Genomic DNA, 20,538 nt, shown 5'->3' with positions numbered 1-20,538 from the left:
ACTAACTTATGTATCTATCTTTCTAACTAACTTATCTTTTTAATCTTTCTAACTAACTTATCTTTCTTTCTAACTAAACTATCTTTCTTTCTTTCTTTCTAACTAATCTTTCTATCTTTCTTTTTTCTCTTTCTTTCTTTCAAACTATTCTTTCTTTCTTTTTTTCTTTCTTTCTTTCTTTCTTTCTTTCTTTTTTCTTTCTTTCAAACTAATCTTTCTTTCTCTCTCACTAATCATTATTTCTTTCTAACTAATCTTTCTCACTAATCATTCTTTCTTTCTAACTAATCTTTCTTTCTTTTTCTAACTAATATTTCTTTTTTTCTTTCTAAGTAACCTTTCTTTTTTTCTTTCTTGCTTTCTTTCTAACTAAACTTTTTTCTTTCTAAGAAATCTTTATTTCTTTATTTCTTTCTAACTAATCTTTCTTTAACTTTAAACTACTTTAAACTTCAAACTACTTTAAACTTCTAACTTCTTTAAACTTCTTCAAACTCTCTGGTCCGGCTTTCTCAAGCCAACTTAAAGTTTGTCTCAACAAACTTTTTTTTCTAGTTTAATGTTACTGGAAGAACGTGTTTTTTTTTTTTCATAACTTTGATGGATCTACAAGCGTATTATACTATGGAAGACCAATTTTAACAAGAGTAGAGTTCTAACTCATTCAGAATATAAAAATGTTACCCTATAAAACGAGGTTGTTACAATTTTTACAACTGTTAATGTTTTCTTCTTTTTTTATATACATTTATATCTGCATCCCAGATTCCCAGCTCAAGCAAGTGCTAATGTCAACTCAAGTTACTATTAAATTCCCAAGAGATAAAATGTGTAATATTAATAATACCCGTCACCCCAGTGCTACCAAATCAGGTGCTGGTACAACCATCTGTAGAGCTTGGCGACAACTGGTGCCACTGTTTCTAAATGTTAGTCTGGAGCCCTCCCTGGCACATCACCAAAGAGTAATTAGGCTTGTCACTACACTGAATTGTATTAAATTGTACAAAACTTTACAGATTTATCCCTATCATCCCTTTACAGAATCCTCCTTATAAACCTAAATAGTAATATATATATATATATATATATAACCTAATAAAATGGCAAAAGCACAACAAAATGTCAAAAAAAAATTTATATATATATATATAAAGCTATTTTTAATTTAAATATAATATTATCTAAGTAATATAGTAGGATATAATAATAGTAATAAATAATATATACATGTATTGCACTACTGTTATGTTACATAGGCAATGAATATGAAAAGTATTTAACAGTGGCACTGCTGGACTTTGTCACAGGCTGATGACATCATTCTGACCTATTATGACCATACATCCATAGTGAGCACACTTGGACAGCCATCACCAGGGCCGGCGTCATCTGCCTGCATCAACCACAATCCTGCAAGTATGGGCAAAAATGTGTAAACATTTGACCTGGTTTTTGCTCTAAATAATATGAATAGTTGTATACTGATTTATGGTTTCTTTTCCAGGGTTCTTGGGTTCAAGTTCTCTATCTTGCTCTCGTGCTGTGACAGCACAATCTTGTGCGGATGACAGGAGTTTAAATGCTCTCACTTACTACACTGGCTTCGGACTACTGAGGGTCAGACTAAAGCTCTCTTCTAAAACCTAGATAGTTGTTTAGGTCAGCATCCCAATGGAAAGGCTGTTCCAAACAGGTACACTATGTAACTTTTTGCACTCTAGCGGTAAATAAACAAAATTACATGCATCTTGCGGAAGAACATTGTAGCCAGAGCTAGTTCTCTCTATTAATGTATATGACGAGTCACGCAGGTACTGGGCTACTCCGCAGCAGCTGGCGTCCCGCTCTGTCTAAAATAGTCCGAATATAAACACATAGGCATACCGTAGTGATTCAGGATAAGACAAAAACACGGATTGGAAGATAGATTCATGGTGTACTTGCACATTATATACATTTTGTACATTTTTAAGTAAAAAAAGTTACATAGTGTACCTTCAATTATGCTGCCTTCTAAAATACCTCATCATGGCAGTACCAGATGTATATTTTGCAGATAAGGGCAATCCCATAATGCAACTCAGTAGACAAGTTGAGAAATTGCTATTCCATTTACATTATACTAATGTATAATTAAGAATGGACTATTTACCCAATATTTATATTTGCGATGCATTCTCATGCTTACAATTTCTGTGTTAATAATACATTTATTGTAAATATAATTCATGTAAACAGCTGAAATGTATTAAAATACAGTGAACTGGAAATATACCAATATTTGCATTTCTTGACTGTATTTATTTTAAATGTAGTTTAAAGTAGACTACGTTTACATGATATTTGGTCTTCTCTACATGCGTTTTGCAGTATTAAATAACAATTAATTGATTCCTTTTAGTAATATAGTTTTAATGGTTGATTATGAATATTCCTTAAAAATAGACATCCCTGGATGCCTATTGTATGCATATTAATTATTTAGATTTTGTCTTTTAGGTTCCTAGTGCCCAGATAGAGAACAGTCCAGAGTTTGTTGTGAGTTGCATCAAATTATTTTAACTATATGTAGTGATATACTTACAATTTTTGACCCCAGAATGTTTCCAGACATTTTGTTTGCATTGTCTTAGATCCCAATTTCTACCGTGAGTGACTGGCCTGAACCGCTTGAGCAAAACGGCTCATGTCTGAATGTGGTATCGAAGGTCAGTGCAGACAGAGGTTTGTGGGGATGCACATATTTTTGTCAGAATGTACATGAGTGAAGTGTTTTGTTGTTCTCATAGGTGGAGTATGTGATTGAGTACACAAGCAAAGGAGAGATTGCAAAAGCTACACTGAACACAGAACTGCTGAACACAACTATAGATACACAACTACAGCAAAAGCATGTGATTATATTCCAGGTAACTTTATCTCTATATACACTTGTGGTAAGAAGTTTACATACATCTTGAAGAATCTGAAAATGTTAATAATTAAAATAATAATAGGGCTCATAAAAATTGCATATTGTTTTTATTTTGTAAAATTACCCTTCAAAAATTTACAAATGCTTGATTCTTAATATATTGTGTCATTTCCTGGATGATCCATGACTGTTTTTATGTTTTATAATAGTTGTTCATGAGTCCCTTTTGTTTGTCCTGAGCAGTTAAACTGTTCTTCAGGAAAATCATCCAGGTCCTAGACATTCTTTGTTTTTGCAGCATATTCTGCATATTCGAACCATTTCCAACAAGGACTGTATGATTTTGAGGTCCATCTTTTCACTATAAGGGCAATTGAGAGACTCTACTCTACAACAACTATTACAAAAGGTGAAAACACTGATGCTCAAGAAGGAAACAAACATTAAGAGTTTTTGAACAGAATGATCATTCTAAATGTGTATTATCTTGTCTTCAGGGAAACATAAATATATTCTTTAGATTCTGAAGGGTTACTAAATGGAAAGAAAAGACCTTTTAACAAAATAAGAAAAATACTTTTATATTGTGACATGTATCCGAACCGATTATCAAAAAAACAAAAAAACATTTGTACGGGTACTTGGTTCTGTCCATTAGCTGTTGATTGGATTGTGGGAGGAAGGTCAGAATGCAAGCTTCAAGTTGATTGTAAGAAAGTGTTTCCTGGAGAAGTTCGGCATATGTCACCAGAGAGAAGTCTGTCGTTTCACCCAGAAGATAGAGATGACATTTTGATAAATTATGAGGTAAAAAAAAAAAAAAACTTTAATAATCAGCAACATTTTTAACACCTGTTGTTTGAATACCAGTTGGCCACACTCACTCACCCCATGGGCACACCCGTTCCTCCATCACCTCCAGAGGGGCTGAAACCTGAATCACTACTAGTTGGGTGGTTTGGTGAAAAATCACAACCTGTATCCTTTCCACTTCACTGTGAAATTGTTATTGTATCAGAGTACACTACTAATTCATCTGAGGTTAAATCAAATAGACTGAGTGTGATTATTTTTGTATAGCACACATTCATTGACATGGTGTGCCTAGAGTTTGTTGGAGAATGAATGATAGAGAAATTATGTCAGAGCATCTGCTGATATAAGGTATCCAACTCATCATGCATCATGTTTCTGCATTAATAAGCTAGTCAACAGAAGGCATAACTAACTTTACAGTGTCCACCTGGATGCTCTCCACCATTAGATGCTGGTGCATAGTTTTTTGCAAATTTTGCAGACCTATATGTGGCATTGATTTGACAATTTAATACTCTATTACTATAATGATTGAACTGCAAATGAAATTCATATTCATAAAATACTTACGCTTGTGAATGTAAAACTAGTTGTATTGTTTTTGTCAGTATTTCACTATGGGGTAAATTGTAATCCTCCAGTTACATTTGTGACTTAAAGCTGGAATACACTACACAACTTTTAAAATCGGAACAGATTTTAAAACACTAGGAGTCATACACTTGCTGTCTTTGCAAGTTAAATGGTTACACAAGGAAAAACTGGCCATCATACACTAAACAACTGAGGATCAGCTCCCTAAAAAGTCCCACAATGCACCGTGAAAACCAGGGAGCATCGATGCTCACTATGTTCCCTTAACGGAAATTCTAAAGTGCGAAACTTAAATCACGTGAGCCAACTCATTACACATAACGACACGCAATATATGTTTTTAAAAATACAAGCCATTTATTTTATTATATTTCAGCATAAATATACATCGCTAGGCAGGTAAATGAACAATCTAGCTAACACATTTTATCTACTTGCCTGAAATGTTGCACGTATATGTAACAAGTAAAGTATTTATCATAATGTACTTTAAATAACATTAGAAGCAATGTCAGAAAGATATCAGCTCTGCTGTTGTTCATAAATACCAGTAGTGATGATGTACAATGAGGACATTGTCACGTCACCAGAAATAGAGGTGTGTAAATCCCAATGTGTAGTGAGCCAGCATGCTTTACTGTCCTTACCAGTGCATGATATACTGATTCACAAGCTAGGGAGCTGCTTGAGATGCACCCACAGTGATGCTAAAAAAATGTCCATCATACAGTCTAGCTACACGATTTTCTTATTCAGAAAATGGTCAAATCTAACGGTTAACTAACCCATTAATCTATTCTTACTAATGCAAACCAAATTGTGTCCAAATTTCAAATACCATGTTTTTTTAAGAGATATTTAAATATGTAATTTTGTTAAGAGATATTGTCAGAGCAAATATTTACACCTCCTGCATAGTTCTTGGCTTTAGGGAAGGATTTAATGTATCTCTGTGATGAATATGTAAATTCTTTGACATTTGTTGAAGTTGACAGTTTTGGGGTTGTCTGAGGATGGAGGGTGTTCTGCTGATCTTGGTAATCGGACCCCTATTCTTTTCAAACAAAACACTGTGACTGGCTGCACCTTCAGGTATTACACCAATTTACTACGTCGTAACTTTTTACAACCAGCTTGAAGACATGATGTCAACATATTTGATAAAACCAACAACATAATAATGGTTCCATTCTGATTCCTGTCATCTTTTTGATTTGTCTAGATCTTTGTCCAGTGACTGTGGCATGTTGCGGGCTGAGCTTTTGGGTATTTTAGCAGGGGTTACAGTGCCTGATATGATCAGTATGACTGCAGGCTCTCAGACAGACCAGAGTCGAGTCATTTCACAAGACTGCTCCACACCAGCTTCAGTGAGTTACAATACTCTGTTGCATATTGGTTGATGACACTTGTCACACCTACTTGTTTTAAAACATTATTCAACACTGCACAATGTTCTTTGTAAAACAAGTATTTTATATCTGATTGCATAAAACTGTTGTCCAGTAGTTAATAATTCCTCAGATTACCCTGTTACGAACTGTTTATGAATCCGGAGGAGAGTTTTCGGGAAGGTCTGTTTTACGCGCAAATTACTCTGAATTTACTCATATATTTACGAAAGTTTCATGATTGAAGCCCAATATTGTCTCTTTTTGCAAAATTTTGTCAACAAAAATATTACCTGTAAAGCCAGATCAGAACTGTTGTGTCTCCGAGCAACACACAGCGGTGTGTCATTTCTGAATGAATCTGCGTTTTGAGCGAATCAATCGGGTAAACCAATCATTCAATGGCCCATTCATAAAGAGAGCCATTTACTGAATGAATCAACCGTTTGAACAAATCGAATGAATGACTCAATTACTTGCTCATTAGACATTTACCTAGCCTGGCAAGCCAGACCTACATCAAGATGTTAGGTCTGGCAACTCACCATTGTCAGGGCTCAATCCGAGGGGCAGGATAAACAGCTGTCTTTCAAATTCGCTCCGCATGCAATAGGACAGCGCTACAACCAACCAGAGCGTTTTCCCAACAGCGGAGCTAGTTGATAGATTAAACTTTTGCTGTATCTGGCCGGCAAAACTACAAACACATCTTCCTGTTTTAAGAATGACTTAAGTGCTGTTCTTTCTTTTCTCAAAGAAAAGCTTAACTCCAAGTCCTCCATAGTCATGGACAAAGCCGATTCGAAAGACCGCTGTTCGCCAGCAGCAGCTCTTCTTTGTTTTCAAGTAGCACAACTCCGTCACAACTCTGTCGTCATTATGTAAAGCCCGCCCACCGACTCTATACACGATTTGATTGGCCTGACTAGAGTTTGGTTTTTCCAGCTCGAAAGTCAACGGAGAGTTGCTAGACTACCCTGGCTGCAAAATTAATTTAGCTGCCGCTAGGGTGCGTCTAGTTCCCTTTCGTGGTCACTCCGAGTTACGTCGGATGACGACGAATGGGGTTTCGCTTAGAAAGCCTCTCACCTTCGAGTATACAAAACGAGCCAATGGCAATGAAATGCCATGGGTCTGCGGAATTTGCATAGCGTAAGTCCGCCCCACGTCTTGGGTATATAAGTACGCTGGCAACATGCAGATATGTTTTCGCTTCGGAGCCAAGAGTTCTCTTCACTCCTGCAAGCCATTCTGAATCATCTTCACTCTACGAGACGAGCGGCTCTTCAGTGTGTTGGAGTGATGGCGCGTTCCAGCGAGATCGCATTGCCTGCTGCTGATCTGTGCAGTGATCTGCCGACAGTGTGTGTGTTTCTCCCTGGGCGCTTCAGCACTCTGCTGAGCTTTTTCCTCTCTCTAAAAGAGCTGCACGCGGCACGTCTTTTTCAAGACGGTTCGTCCGTGTATTTACTGGATGTGGGCGCGTGATTCATCTGCCTAACGGTCACAAGCGCTGTTTCGCGTGTTGGGCTTAATCACGCTCGGCAGCGCTCGTGGATGAGTCATGTTTTCATTGCGGGAACATGACCATCGCGATGTTTATAGATCGAGACTCAATGATCTCAGTGTGGGTAGAGTCCCCTCTGCCACACCCCAATCTATCTCTTCCTACGGGATACTTTGGCTGGTGGCCAGGGTGATCTGAGGGTTACAGTGTGGTAAAAAAAAAAAAAACACGCCCCCCTCCACATCGCAAACCGTGTGTGCCTGGTTCCTCTCGGGGACCCAGTGTTTAACCCTCTGGAGTCTGAGCGGTTTTCTGGGCCCTGGAGGTGTTCTGACATGCTCTGACATTTGTGCTTTTTTCAGTTATTTATAAACATGTTAATGGCAAAGGTGTAAATTCACTCTATATAGCACAAACAGGGCTACCAAAATATGTGATCACCATGCATGTATATTTTTGAATTTTTAAGAGAATAATGTTTATGCGTGGTTATTGAAAAACATTAAAATTAAAGTTGCTGAAATAAGACCACAAAACTCATAATAAATATGTGTCAATAAGACTTTTGACTAATGGATGTTGTCGCTTTGAGTTCTGGCTTCAAAATTATGTGAAAATAGTCTTGCTTTATCGTTCACATAAAACAATACATTGATTTAAATTGATGTAAAACAGGTTTTGCTTGGAAAGCCAATATGCGAGGGGGCGTGATGACTCTGCATAATTAGCCATTCATTCAGGTGTGATACTGACTGAGCCAAAATGCAAGGACAAAAGATATATTTAGAAGAAGACTTATATTGACCATTTAAGATTTTGCTTACATCTATCTTGTAAATATGTTTTGCTATTTTATTAAAAAGGTTACAATTACAACAATAATTACAATTTCAACAATATTTCAAGTGTACTCTTTCTTTGTAAAAAAAAAAAAAAAAGATTATAGGCCTACATTTTATCTGTGTATTCATTAGTTTGAATATAGCCAACATTGGAACAGCTAACATCTTAGTTGATGACTTTATTTTTGACAAAAATAGTATTTTATATATATAGAAATTGCTAAACAAAAGCTTATTTGATGTGGCAGTATATTCTACATTAAAAACTGTACCCAAATCTAGTCAACAAAATGTTGTCTTTCATATTTCGCCTGACTGTAACGTTGTTTTTATGAAATATTAGGGCATATAAATGTTAATTTGCAGTTTAATACGTTGCTTATACAAATAGCCTACATTTTATTTCAACATATTTCAGTCGATTTTTACTCATCTCAGTATAGCAATACAGTTTGCTAAAACATCATCATTCATTCACACACGCGATTTAAATTTAAACTGTCTTTTTGCGAGCTGTGGTAAACAGCGCGCATCTCTGCCGTTCATTCATTCATAAACAGAAACCCGATTCACGTGAGAAGGAAAAAAACTTACAGTATTCCTCAGCTCGCTCCTCGATATACCCGCACTTCTGAGGTACATTTTCCATTATTATTATTCCTCACAGCGCTGCGAGACTGTGTAAACAAGTAATGATCTGAATAAACTTGTGTTTTCTCAAGCTGATATGGGGGCGTTCACAGGTTTGCGTGGATTGCCTCAGTCATTTGCGTTTGAATAGCGCGCGCTCTCCGTGGGCGTGTCACATTACATTTGAATTAGCTGTAATGAGCTCGACTGGAATCGCTCTCTTTTAATACAGATTTCACAAGATGAGAATATTTGTTTTTTATATAAATTACTTCATTTAAAAGAAGAGAATTCAAGCTTCATGCCTGTGTGTCTGTATGCCTGTTTGACTTAGTATTCGCTGAGTTATTGTTCATTTTCGGACGCGTTTCAGAATGGACTTCACTGGCAGAGAGAAGGCAGAACTCGCTTCGTGTTTATTTTTCTTTATTTGGCAAAAAGCACAACACTTTGTTTTTATTGTGAGTATACACAAAAATAATACACATTTAACAGAATCGATTGATGTATGAAACTCCTATGGAAAATCAAAGTCAACAGAGTATTTATGAGTTTCTTTTACACTGATAAAAAAATACCGCCGGCGATACCGCCGACCTCAGGGGGTTAATTCGGGGCTCCAGCAGATGGTGTCATGTCACTCACAGCATCACAAGGCGGGCTTGATTCTCTGGAAATGAGGATTCGACTACGTTGCCTCCCTCAGGAGTGTCAGCGTTAGTCGAGTCAGATCCACAGCTGATGGCCATGCTTTCCCGGGCAGCTGAAAGCATCGGTTGGAGTGGCGGCGCCCTCCCCCCGAGCGCTGTAGGCTTTCCCGGATGTGCATCAGGACGCTTCCGGCCCGCGGGAGTCCACGTGACTTTTCGCGGCCTGCGGGCGTCCTCCGCCTTTGCTGCCCTTGATCGTGAGGCGATCTTGGTCTGTATGTTCTCTGTCACTATTGTGACACAGGCATGCAGTCCTGTGTGTCGCCTTCACCTTCGAGGCAGTGCTGACTCGGGAGTTCTGTCGGAACCGGCCGCAGTGGAACGCTAGTCCTTCCCTGGCCAACACTGACAGAACGCGGAAACTCGACCACGCCCCCTTGCTGGGACGCTATGCCTCCCATGCCTGGCCTGGTCGTTCCGCCGCGCACACTACTGACCTCGCTCTCGGGCGACATTGGTACCTGCGTGATCCTGGGTCAGGTGGTGTCCACTAGAGTGGTCCAGACATGGGCTTAGCCAGGTTGATGTGAGGGGGGTCTGAGAATTCATTTTCTCAGCTCCCCCATGTCCCAGGCTGGGCTCTTCGGTGGGGTGGCTTCGGCCACCAGAAGCAGACTCAGGTCCGTCTGCACTGATGGTCATCCATCCATGTGGTCTCCTTAGTCTGCTTCCCGCCAAGGCCACCTCCATGCGGCTCCTCCCCTCGGGCCTTCACCGGCCCTGAGCAGGAGTAAGTCGCAGGAGGGTGGCGCTGCCCGTCTCCGCCCCTTAGACTGCCACGCCAGCCTAAGCAGCACCCTTGAGACGGGCAGCTTGGTCGGCGGTGTGGTTGAGGACTGCGCCCAACAGTCTTCGATTACTCCAGAAGCGGACTGAGGCTTCTGCACTGACGGTCATCCGTTTGTGTGGTCTCCTTAGTCTGCTTCCCGCCGACCCCGCCTCCATGCGGCTCCTCCCTCGAGCCTTCACCGGCCCGAGCATGAGGAGGTCGCTGGAGGCTGGCACCGCCTGTCTCTGCCCCTTAGCCGGCTAACACCTGGCTAAGCAGCACTCCTGAGACGGGCAGCTTGGAGTTAGGGCTCAGTTCTTTCAGGAGTTGGTAGCAGGACCACTCCTTCCCCCAGTGGAGGGCTGGGGGAGAATCTCGTTCAAAAAGAACTGATGCTCTTTCTCTGAGCCCCAAGAGGCTGTGGATGACAGCACGCGCCGCCCACGGGCCACGCTCCTCTCATCCCCCTCTGTCGCCAGAGCACGCCCCCGTGGGACGCTGGTCCTCCCCTGGCCTCCTCTGGCAGGATGCGGTTAATGACCGTGCCCCCGCACAGGGCCGCTATGCCACCCTCGCCTGGGCCGGTCATTCCGCCTCGCTGGAAGTACGTCTGGACTTAACTGGAAGTAACTAGACGGTACGTCTGTGGTTCGAATGACCCTGCTGGCGCAGTTTCTGGAGGTCTGGCTAGAGCTTTCCAGACTGTCCCGCTGGGTCGCGAGAACCATCAGGCTCGGCTACGCGATTCAGTTCGCGCGGTCTCCTCCCCGTTTCAGGGGAGTCCGCTTCACTATGGTCAGTGGCAATGCCCCTGTCATGAGAGCGGAGGTCGCCACCCTACTGGCGAAGGGTGTGATCGAGACTGTCCCTCCAGCCGAAATGAAGTCCGGCTTCTACAGCCCCTACTTCATTGTACCGAAGAAATCCGGTGGGTTACGGCCAATCCTCGACCTGCGCGTCTTGAACCGCTCCCTTCACAGGCTGCCGTTCAAGATGCTCACGGCCAAACGCATCCTCCAGTGCGTGCGGCCCCAGGATTGGTTTGCAGCGATCAACCTGAAGGACGCCTACTTCCATGTCTCCATTTTTCCTCGGCACAGACCATTCCTACGGTTTGCTTTTGAGGGGTGGGCATACCAGTACGCGGTTCTCCCATTCGGGCTAGCCCTGTCTCCTCGTGTCTTCACGAAAGTCGTCGAGGCAGCCCTTGTTCCCCTCCAGGAACACGGGGTTCGCATCCTGAATTATCTCGACGACTGGCTAATCCTAGCTCACTCTCGAGACCAGGTTTGCGAACACAGGGACCTAGTGCTCCGGCACCTAGCTCGTCTGGGCCTTCAGGTTAACTGGGAGAAGAGCAAACTCTGCTCCGTGCAGAGGATCTCTTTTCTCGGTATGGAGATCGACTCGGTCGCCATGTGCGCGCAGCTTACGAGCGAGCGCACGCAGTCACTGCTGACTTGTCTTCGCCAATTCGAGGACAAGAGTGCGGTTCCACTAAAACTATTTCAGAGGCTCCTGGGGGATATGGCATCCGCGGCCGCAGTAATGCCGCTCGGATTGCTTCATATGAGACCGCTTCAGCTTTGGCTTCGCGATCGAGTCCCGAGGTGGGCATGGCAACACGGCACGCTCCAAGTCCCAGTGACTCCAGCCTGCCGTCAGACCTTCACCCCATGGTCGAACCTCAGTTTTCTACGGGCCGGAGTGCCCTTAGAACGAGTTTCTTGGCATGTTGTTGTATCAACAGATGCCTCCACCACGGGCTGGGGCGCCATGTGCAATGGACATGCTGCCGCGGGCTCCTGGACAGGACCCCAGCGCCTTTGGCATGTCAATTGCCTCGAGTTGCTGGCTGCACGTCTCGCCCTGCACCGCTTCCGTGCGTTGCTCAAGGGTCAGCACGTACTAGTCCGATCAGACAATACCGCGACAGTAGCGTACATCAACCATCAAGGTGGTCTGCGCTCCCGCTGTATGTCGCAACTCGCTCGCTCATATGGAGTCGGAAGCATCTGAGGTCGCTTCGAGCCATTTATATCCCGGGAGACCTGAACCAGGCGGCCGACGAGCTGTCTCGGCTTCGGCCTCTCGCTGGAGAATGGAGACTCCATCCCCAGTCGGTCCAGCTGATTTGGGATCAGTTCGGGGACGCACAGGTAGACCTGTTTGCCTCCCACGACTCGTCCCACTGCGACCTGTATTATTCCCTGACCGAGGGCACGCTCGGCACGGATGCACTGGCGCACAGCTGGCCGCGGGGCCTACGCAAGTATGCGTTTCCCCCAGTGAGCCTCCTTGCGCAGACTTTGCGCAAGATCAGGGAGGACGAGGAGCAGGTCATTTTGGTTGCCCCGTATTGGCACAACCGGACCTGGTTCTCAGAACTAGTACTCCTCGCGACAGCACCTCCCTGGCCGATTCCCCTGAGGAAGGACCTGCTTTCTCAGGGACGGGGCACCCTTTGGCACCCTCGTCCCGATCTTTGGAACCTCCACGTGTGGCTCCTGGACGGGACGAGGCAGGTTTGAGTACCCTACCACCAGCGGTGGTGGCTACCATCACTTCCGCTAGAGCATCGTCCACGAGACATGCCTACGCGTTGAAGTGGAACCTCTTCGTCAACTGGTGTTCTTCTAAACATCAAGAACCCACGAAATGCCCGATCAGTGTCGTGCTTTCCTTCCTGCAAGAAGGGTTGGAGCTAAGGCTGTCTCCCTCCACCCTGAAAGTGTATGTTGCCGCCATTGCCGCACATCACGATGCAGTTGATGGTAAGTCTCTGGGAGAGCACGACCTGATCATCAGGTTCCTGAGGGGAGCGAGGAGACTGAATCCTCCTCGTCCTCCCCTCGTACCCTCTTGGGACCTCTCAGTGGTTTTAACTGCCCTGCAGAGTGCTCCCTTTGAGCCTCTGCAATCAGTGGAGCTTAAGTTCCTGTCAATGAAGACAGCGCTCCTGGTTGCATTGGCCTCCATCAAGAGGGTAGGGGACCTGCAGGCATTTTCGGTTGACGAAGCGTGCCTGGAATTCGGGCCGGCTAACTCTCACGTGATCCTGAGACCCTGGCCTGGATATGTGCCCAAGGTTCCTACCACACCCTTTCGAGACCAGGTAGTGAACCTGCAAGCGCTGCCCTTGGAGGAGGCAGACCCAGCCTTGGCACTGCTCTGTCCAGTACGCGCCCTCCGTGCTTACGTAGACAGAACGCGGTGTTTCAGGACCTCAGACCAGCTCTTTGTCTGTTATGGTGGGAAGCTGAAGGGAAAGGCTCTCTCCAAGCAAAGGTTGTCCCACTGGATAGTGGACCCCATTGCTTTGGCATACCAGCAGCAAGGTCGACCATGCCCCCTTGGTGTGACGGCCCACTCCACTCGGAGTGTGGCATCCTCTTGGGCTCTAGCGCATGGCGCCTCGCTAACAGACATCTGTAGAGCTGCAGGCTGGGCGACACCTAACACATTCGCGAGATTCTATAATCTCCGAGTGGAGCCAGTTTCTTCTCATGTACTCGCTTCAACTAGCCGGTACTAGATTCTGCTCAGGTGTCTTCGCTCGCTCGCCATTCCTCTCCACGGACAGGATACGTGCGATATTTCCTCAGGTGAGCCTCCCCGCAGGCCCTGAGTTCCTCCAGCACTGTTGACGTCAACGCCAGAGTTATGCCACCGGCAGCTTTCGCGCTTGGCTAGGTGCCTCCATGTGCATGGTTCCCCCTCTGGGCGACCCCCACATGTGTATTTCCACTGTAAGCCTCTCTGAGCATGTGTCTTTCCCTCGGCAAGCCACCTTGCCACCCCTGGGGTTGAAACATTCCACCTGTGGCTGGACACCCCAGTGATACTCCATATGCAGCCCCTCCGGGTCATATGTGTGTTCTAAGTCCCCCCCCCCCCCAATTGCATATTTCCGCTGAGATATGCTTCCCAGTGTACCTTGGTATTCCTGTGCTAAGTAGGACTCCTTCGTCCGTGCTAGTCTCACGACAGGGGGCTCAGACTTACGCAGGGCACTGGAAGACAGCCGAGGTGGCGTGATTAGACTGGGGACCCCATTCGTCGTCATCCAACGTAACTCGGAGTGACCACGAAAGGGAACGTCTCGGTTACGTATGTAACCCTCGTTCCCTGAGTAGGGAACGGAGACGTTACGTCTCCCTGCCACTTCCGCTGGAACGCCGGAGTTCAGTCTCGGCTCCTCAGCGAAGAAACATATCTGCATGTTGCCAGCGTACTTCCTTATATACCCACGACGTGGGGCGGACTTACGCTATGCAAATTCCACAGACCCATGGCATTTCATTGCCATTGGCTCGTTTTGTATACTCGAAGGTGAGAGGCTTTCTAAGCGAAACCCCATTCGTCGTCATCCGACGTAACGTCTCCGTTCCCTACTCAGGGAGGCTAACATTTACCACCACCTACTGGCAGTTTTAGTTTCTTATTTAGAGTATCACTTCATTTAAAAATGTTTAATATACAATGATAATTTTCATTGAGTAGCTGTATTAGTATCAGTGATACTGGCCAGTAAACAAGTATTTAAAATATACTGTTTTAATGCTGACCATTGCTTTTGACTACCCTTGGAATATATTATTAAGAAACATCATTGTGTTAGTTCTCATTGTCCAGTTGATAATACTTACAATATCAAAATCAAATGTGGGTGGTAAATCTTAAACTTTGGAACAGTCTTCCTAGCATTGTTCAAGAGGCAGACAGACACTTATGTTTTCTCTCAGTTCAAATCAATTTTAAAGACCCATCTCTTTAGATGGGGGAATTGCACCCAGAAACAACCAAAACAGAGTCCTGTACTGTCAGTTAAGAACCCAACAACTAGACAAGCCTTAAACAGAGATCATAATGGCCAGCTACAGCAAAGAATTATGCTAGGACCAGCTGGGACCACAACGCAGATTTTAATAACTAGGAAGATCATTGTGCAAACAGATAAGCTAGTCGCCTAAGCTGCAACTCAACCTTCTTTTCTTTCTAAAGCTACTCACTGTAATGTCCATTTGATGCTTTTCACATTTAACACAATAATATTTGGGGGTAATTTCTCAGCCAAATTTGATGTGGGATTTAATTTGATTGATTAATTGGCACATTGTGTAATTAAGTTATAATTTGATAACAAAAAATAAATAAATAAATAAATAAATAAAAAAAATAGCTTGACAGCCCTAAAAGATAGAATATCCAAAATATGTTAACAAGCTTATTTGTAAATGTTTCAGGAAGCATGTGAGACGGGTTGTCTCCTGCCCGTGTCTCTATCATTACAGGTGCTCTGGGCTCAGAGGGGCCTCAGGGCCCTGCCACAGAACCACATCTTGGGGGCCAAATTCATCTTTGGCTGTCAGAGACTAAAGGTAAGCATAATGTTACTGTTGAGCCCTGAGATACTGACATGATTTTCATATGTGTAATTTTTCCAAAAGTACTACTTTGTGTAAAACTTTGTTTTTCCTGCATATAAACATTTAATTTGTACAAATATCTATGTAACATGTTTTGATTGAGAAGCTGACATTTTTCACACACAGTTAAGAGGTCTTTGGGAAGTTCACATGAATTAGGGTCTTCTTCTTGCCTCTAGTGTCCCCTCCGGTCTTCTGTCCCATTGACCACTGAGGTGATGTTCTCTGATGCCACAGTTTACCCAGAAGCCCCTGGGGGGGGAGCGTCAACCTGAATGGAAGTTTCCATTTGATTTTTTTTTCTAGAGGGGTTGGAGAGTTTGATCAAGAGTAAATCAAACTTTGGGGTTCAATTTGGTGTGATGCTGCTTGTCAATAAAATAACACTCTTAAAGCTTGAAAGACACCACAGTTGTAAATAGTTCCCCATTTTAAATAAAGATGTTTTTAGGTTGTTGTTTTTTTCTCTCCCACACTCTCAATTTTGACTTTTATTGACTTTCACTGTTGAATTATTTTGCATAATACACCATTTTGATCATTCTTATGAGACTCCAACAATCTTACTATGATTCCTGTGTTTGTTTCTGTGTACATAGTTAAACAGATGAACTATGGCTGCTGGGGTGATTCCTGACAGACGGGCAGCAGCTCCCAACTGAAAATCAAAAAACAACGAGTTACTATTTGATATAATGGCTGATTTTAAGAGATTGTTTACAGCTGATTTTAAGATCGGACAGTCTGATCACAAGCGGTCAGCTCTTAATGCAGGTATCCAAAACATTTTGCATTCTGATTACGGAAACCACATACAAAGGTTTTAAACGAAAAGTGCATACATTAATGCACAAGCCTTCACATAACCTCTCCAGTCTGAAAATCACCATGCACTGACCCAGATCATGTGAAGCACTTCTGTTACCCAAGTATTCCACTACAACATCTGAACACTCATCATGTTTGTGCTTAGATTACATTTCTGGACGTGTATCTGAAAGAATGGTGCACAACTGTGTCTGCCTCAACATGCATTAACACAGTGATGCAGTTAAGCAGCAAATACACATTTTCTAGTTCAGTTTTGAGAAGCATTTGATACTGAAATGGTGCTCAGTCTCACCTGCCCACTTGTGATCAGATCAACCCAGACAAATCTTAAGAGCAGGTTGAAGCAGGCCTAAAATAAAGGCTTTCTGTGAATACCACACACAGTCATTTCTTAAAATGACTACATACAGTGAGGAAAATAAGTATTTGAACACCCTGCTATTTTGCAAGTTCTCCCACTTGGAAATCATGGAGGGGTCTGAAATTGTCATCGTAGGTGCATGTCCACTGTGAGAGACATAATCTAAAAAAAAAAATCCAGAAATCACAATATATGATTTTTTAACTATTTATTTGTATGATACAGCTGCAAATACGTATTTGAACACCTGTCTATCAGCTAGAATTCTGACCCTCAAAGTCCTGTTAGTCTGCCTTTAAAATGTCCACCTCCACTCCATTTATTATCCTAAATTAGATGCACCTGTTTGAGGTTGTTAGCTGCATAAAGATACCTGTCCACCCCATACAATCAGTAAGAATCCAACTACTAACATGGCCAAGACCAAAGAGCTGTCCAAAGACACTAGAGACAAAATTGTACACCTCCACAAGGCTGGAAAGGGCTATGGGAGCAATCATTAGAAAATGGAAGAAGCTAAACATGACTGTCAATCTCCCTCGGACTGGGGCTCCATGCAAGATCTCACCTCGTGGGGTCTCAATGATCCTAAGAAAGGTGAGAAATCAGCCCAGAACTACACAGGAGGAGCTGGTCAATGACCTGAAAAGAGCTGGGACCACCGTTTCCAAGGTTACTGTTGGTAATACACTAAGACGTCATGGTTTGAAATCATGCATGGCACGGAAGGTTCCCCTGCTTAAACCAGCACATGTCAAGGCCCGTCTTAAGTTTGCCAATGACCATTTGGATGATCCAGAGGAGTCATGGGAGAAAGTCATGTGGTCAGATGAGACCAAAATAGAACTTTTTGGTCATAATTCCACTAAACGTGTTTGGAGGAAGAAGAATGATGAGTACCATCCCAAGAACACCATCCCTACTGTGAAGCATGGGGGTGGTAGCATCATGCTTTGGGGGTGTTTTTCTGCACATGGGACAGGGCGACTGCACTGTATTAAGGAGAGGATGACCGGGGCCATGTATTGCGAGATTTTGGGGAACAACCTCCTTCCCTCAGTTAGAGCATTGAAGATGGGTCAGGGCTGGGTCTTCCAACATGACAATGACCCGAAGCACACAGCCAGGATAACCAAGGAGTGGCTCTGTAAGAAGCATATCAAGGTTCTGGCGTGGCCTAGCCAGTCTCCAGACCTAAACCCAATAGAGAATCTTTGGAGGGAGCTCAAACTCCGTATTTCTCAGCGACAGCCCAGAAACCTGACTGATCTAGAGAAGATCTGTGTGGAGGAGTGGGCCAAAATCCCTCCTGCAGTGTGTGCAAACCTGGTGAAAAACTACAGGAAACGTTTGACCTCTGTAATTGCAAACAAAGGCTACTGTACCAAATATTAACATTGATTTTCTCAGGTGTTCAAATACTTATTTGCAGCTGTATCATACAAATAAATAGTTAAAAAATCATACATTGTGATTTCTGGATTTTTTTTTTAGATTATGTCTCTCACAGTGGACATGCACCTACGATGACAATTTCAGACCCCTCCATGATTTCTAAGTGGGAGAACTTGCAAAATAGCAGGGTGTTCAAATACTTATTTTCCTCACTGTACATAAACACTTAATACAATACAATAAGTCATTTCAATTAGTTTGTTGTACAGTTGGACAATTCATTTGTTGGAAACATCAGTCTTTGATAACCTGTAGCTGCTAAAAATGTGCTAAATACAACAAAGCTCACTACAGATGCAGATTTACACAAAAACAAATAAAATATTGAATAAATGTGAATGCTTTAAACTAGATAAAGGTTTAAATAGTGAATAAACCAATGCCCAGAGGGTCTTGTGACAACGATGTAGCATACTTCTGTTTGAAATGGTTTATAGTTGCATACCGTTTCAAATATTATTATTTTCAACAGGTTATACTACACTATAAGCGGTACATTAGTATTCTGCTTAGACTCCTGTCGAAGCCAGTGAATCTTTACAAAGAATTCTGGTTTCCTTGTTCAGTAGTTGGTTTATAAATACAAATGCTGAAAATGTCAGTATCAAACCACATTCATCCCAAGAATCTCCAACTATGTAATAATACAGTGAAATACAGAATTAACCAGCACGACATAACTTGCATTAAAGATACAAAGAATGTAAGGTGAAGCGAGTCATTTCTGTGTCACTTCTTGTGGCACCAAATTGACAATAATGACTGGATTCTTACATTTTGTGCAGCTTGCCCATGTAAAACTATACTAACCTAAACCACCAAAGTACTGGAGTGGTGGTCAGAAGTGTCCGGCCCGAGAGTGTATCTCAGTAAGTGTGCTGCTCTGCCATTTCTAGGGCTGTCAGATCACTTAAGCCCCTTTCACACAGCGAGTTGATCCCAGAAAATTGCCATAGAATTGCTAGAGTGCCTTCTGTGTGAATGCAAACATGTCCCGGGATTGATCCAAAATCAAACAATCCCGGGACACATTATCATGAAAACACATGATTTGAAGCACGATTCGTGTCCGTTAAATATTTGGGGTCTGTTCAAATCTTGTGCCACTGGTGTCACAGAAATTGCAAGCTTCACCTTTATCGTGTGGGTCCTTACTGTGCTCGGTCGTACTCTATCCAGAATCTCTCTGACCTCCTGAGAGAGGGACACGGGTAGAGTCAGATAGTCAATGTCCTCTGGCAAATATAGACTCTCCTCCGCTTGCATTCTCTCTATCTCTTTCCTCTGCTTCTCACAATGTGGACGGTAAATAGCTACAGGAACAGACCGAAGTAACCATTGCACATCAATGAAGTTCTGCAGGTGCCATTTCAGTTCACACATACAGTTGTGATCAAAAGTTTACATACACCTTGCAGAATCTGTAAAATGTTAATTATTTTAACAAAATAAGAAGGATTATACAAAATGCATGTTATTTTTCATTTAGTACTATTCTGAATAAGATATTTTACATAAAATGTGTTAACAGTCCACAAAACAAAATAAAAGTTGAATTTATAAAAATCACCCCGTTCAAAAGTTTACATACACTTAATTCTTAATACTGTGTGTCGTTACCTGGATGATCTACTGCTGTTTTTCTTTTTTTTGTGATAGCTGTTCTTGAGTCCCTTGTTTGTCCTGAGCAGTTAAACTGCCCAATGTTCTTCAGAAAAATCCTTCAGGTCTGCCAAATCTTTGATTTTCCTGCATCTTTTGCATATTTGAACCCTTTCCAGTTGTGACAGTGTGAAAAGATGGATCTCAAAATCATACAGAGGACAACTGAGGGACCCATACACAACTATTGCAAAACATTTAAACATTCACTGATGCTCCAGAAGGAAACACGATGCATTAAGATCCGGGGGGTGAACACTTTTGAACAGGATGAAGGTGTGTAAGTTTTTACTTATTTTGTTCCTTCAGAAGCTACAGAAAAAAATAAGTATAATTTACCCTGATCTTCAATACAAAAGGTTTTCTTGATGTGTCATGTTTTCTTCTGGAGCATCTGTGAATGTTTGAACCTTTTGTAATAGTTGTGTATGAGTGCCTCAGTTGTCCTCAGTGTGAAAAGATAAAGTCACGGCTGGAAAGGGTTAAAATATGCAAAAGCTGCTGGAAAAATCACAGAATTTGCGGGACCTAGAGGATTTTTTTGTGTAAAATATATTAGTACATTACAGTATGATCCCTCTTATTTTGATCAAATAATTTACATTTTGCAGATTCTGCAAGGGG

At 42.7% G+C, this 20,538-nt stretch overlaps 2 protein-coding genes across 3 annotated transcripts in view; one reads left to right on the top strand and one right to left on the bottom strand.

The window, feature by feature from the left end:
• LOC311306644 (tectonic-3-like) overlaps positions 1-15,599 on the top strand; it is a gene marked incomplete at its 3' end in the record, with an annotated part of 140,539 nt that extends 124,940 nt beyond the window's left edge. Inside the window, exons 6-14 of the mRNA XM_084435160.1 lie at positions 1,311-1,419; positions 1,508-1,620; positions 2,503-2,541; positions 2,637-2,711; positions 2,793-2,912; positions 3,788-3,895; positions 5,316-5,419; positions 5,550-5,697; positions 15,423-15,599. Coding sequence (XP_084291286.1) covers positions 1,311-1,419; positions 1,508-1,620; positions 2,503-2,541; positions 2,637-2,711; positions 2,793-2,912; positions 3,788-3,895; positions 5,316-5,419; positions 5,550-5,697; positions 15,423-15,599 — 993 coding nt within the window. The remainder of the gene's footprint in view (positions 1-1,310; positions 1,420-1,507; positions 1,621-2,502; positions 2,542-2,636; positions 2,712-2,792; positions 2,913-3,787; positions 3,896-5,315; positions 5,420-5,549; positions 5,698-15,422) is intronic.
• The window catches only part of mto1 (mitochondrial tRNA translation optimization 1), a 44,276-nt gene continuing 39,320 nt past the window's right edge, over positions 15,583-20,538 (bottom strand). Inside the window, exons 12-14 of one of the 2 annotated variants that reach the window (XM_084435158.1) lie at positions 19,408-19,565; positions 16,173-16,263; positions 15,583-15,907 (exon numbers count right to left, since the gene is read on the bottom strand). In XM_084435158.1, coding sequence (XP_084291284.1) covers positions 15,732-15,907; positions 16,173-16,263; positions 19,408-19,565 — 425 coding nt within the window. In that variant the 3' untranslated portion in view covers positions 15,583-15,731. The remainder of the gene's footprint in view (positions 15,908-16,172; positions 16,264-19,407; positions 19,566-20,538) is intronic. The other variant, XM_084435159.1, reaches the window with a different exon arrangement.

The sequence above is a fragment of the Rutilus rutilus genome (assembly GCF_951802725.1).
Source record: "Rutilus rutilus genome assembly, chromosome: 16".
Lineage (NCBI taxonomy): Eukaryota > Metazoa > Chordata > Actinopteri > Cypriniformes > Leuciscidae > Rutilus > Rutilus rutilus.
This window is presented reverse-complemented; position numbering and strand designations above follow the sequence as displayed.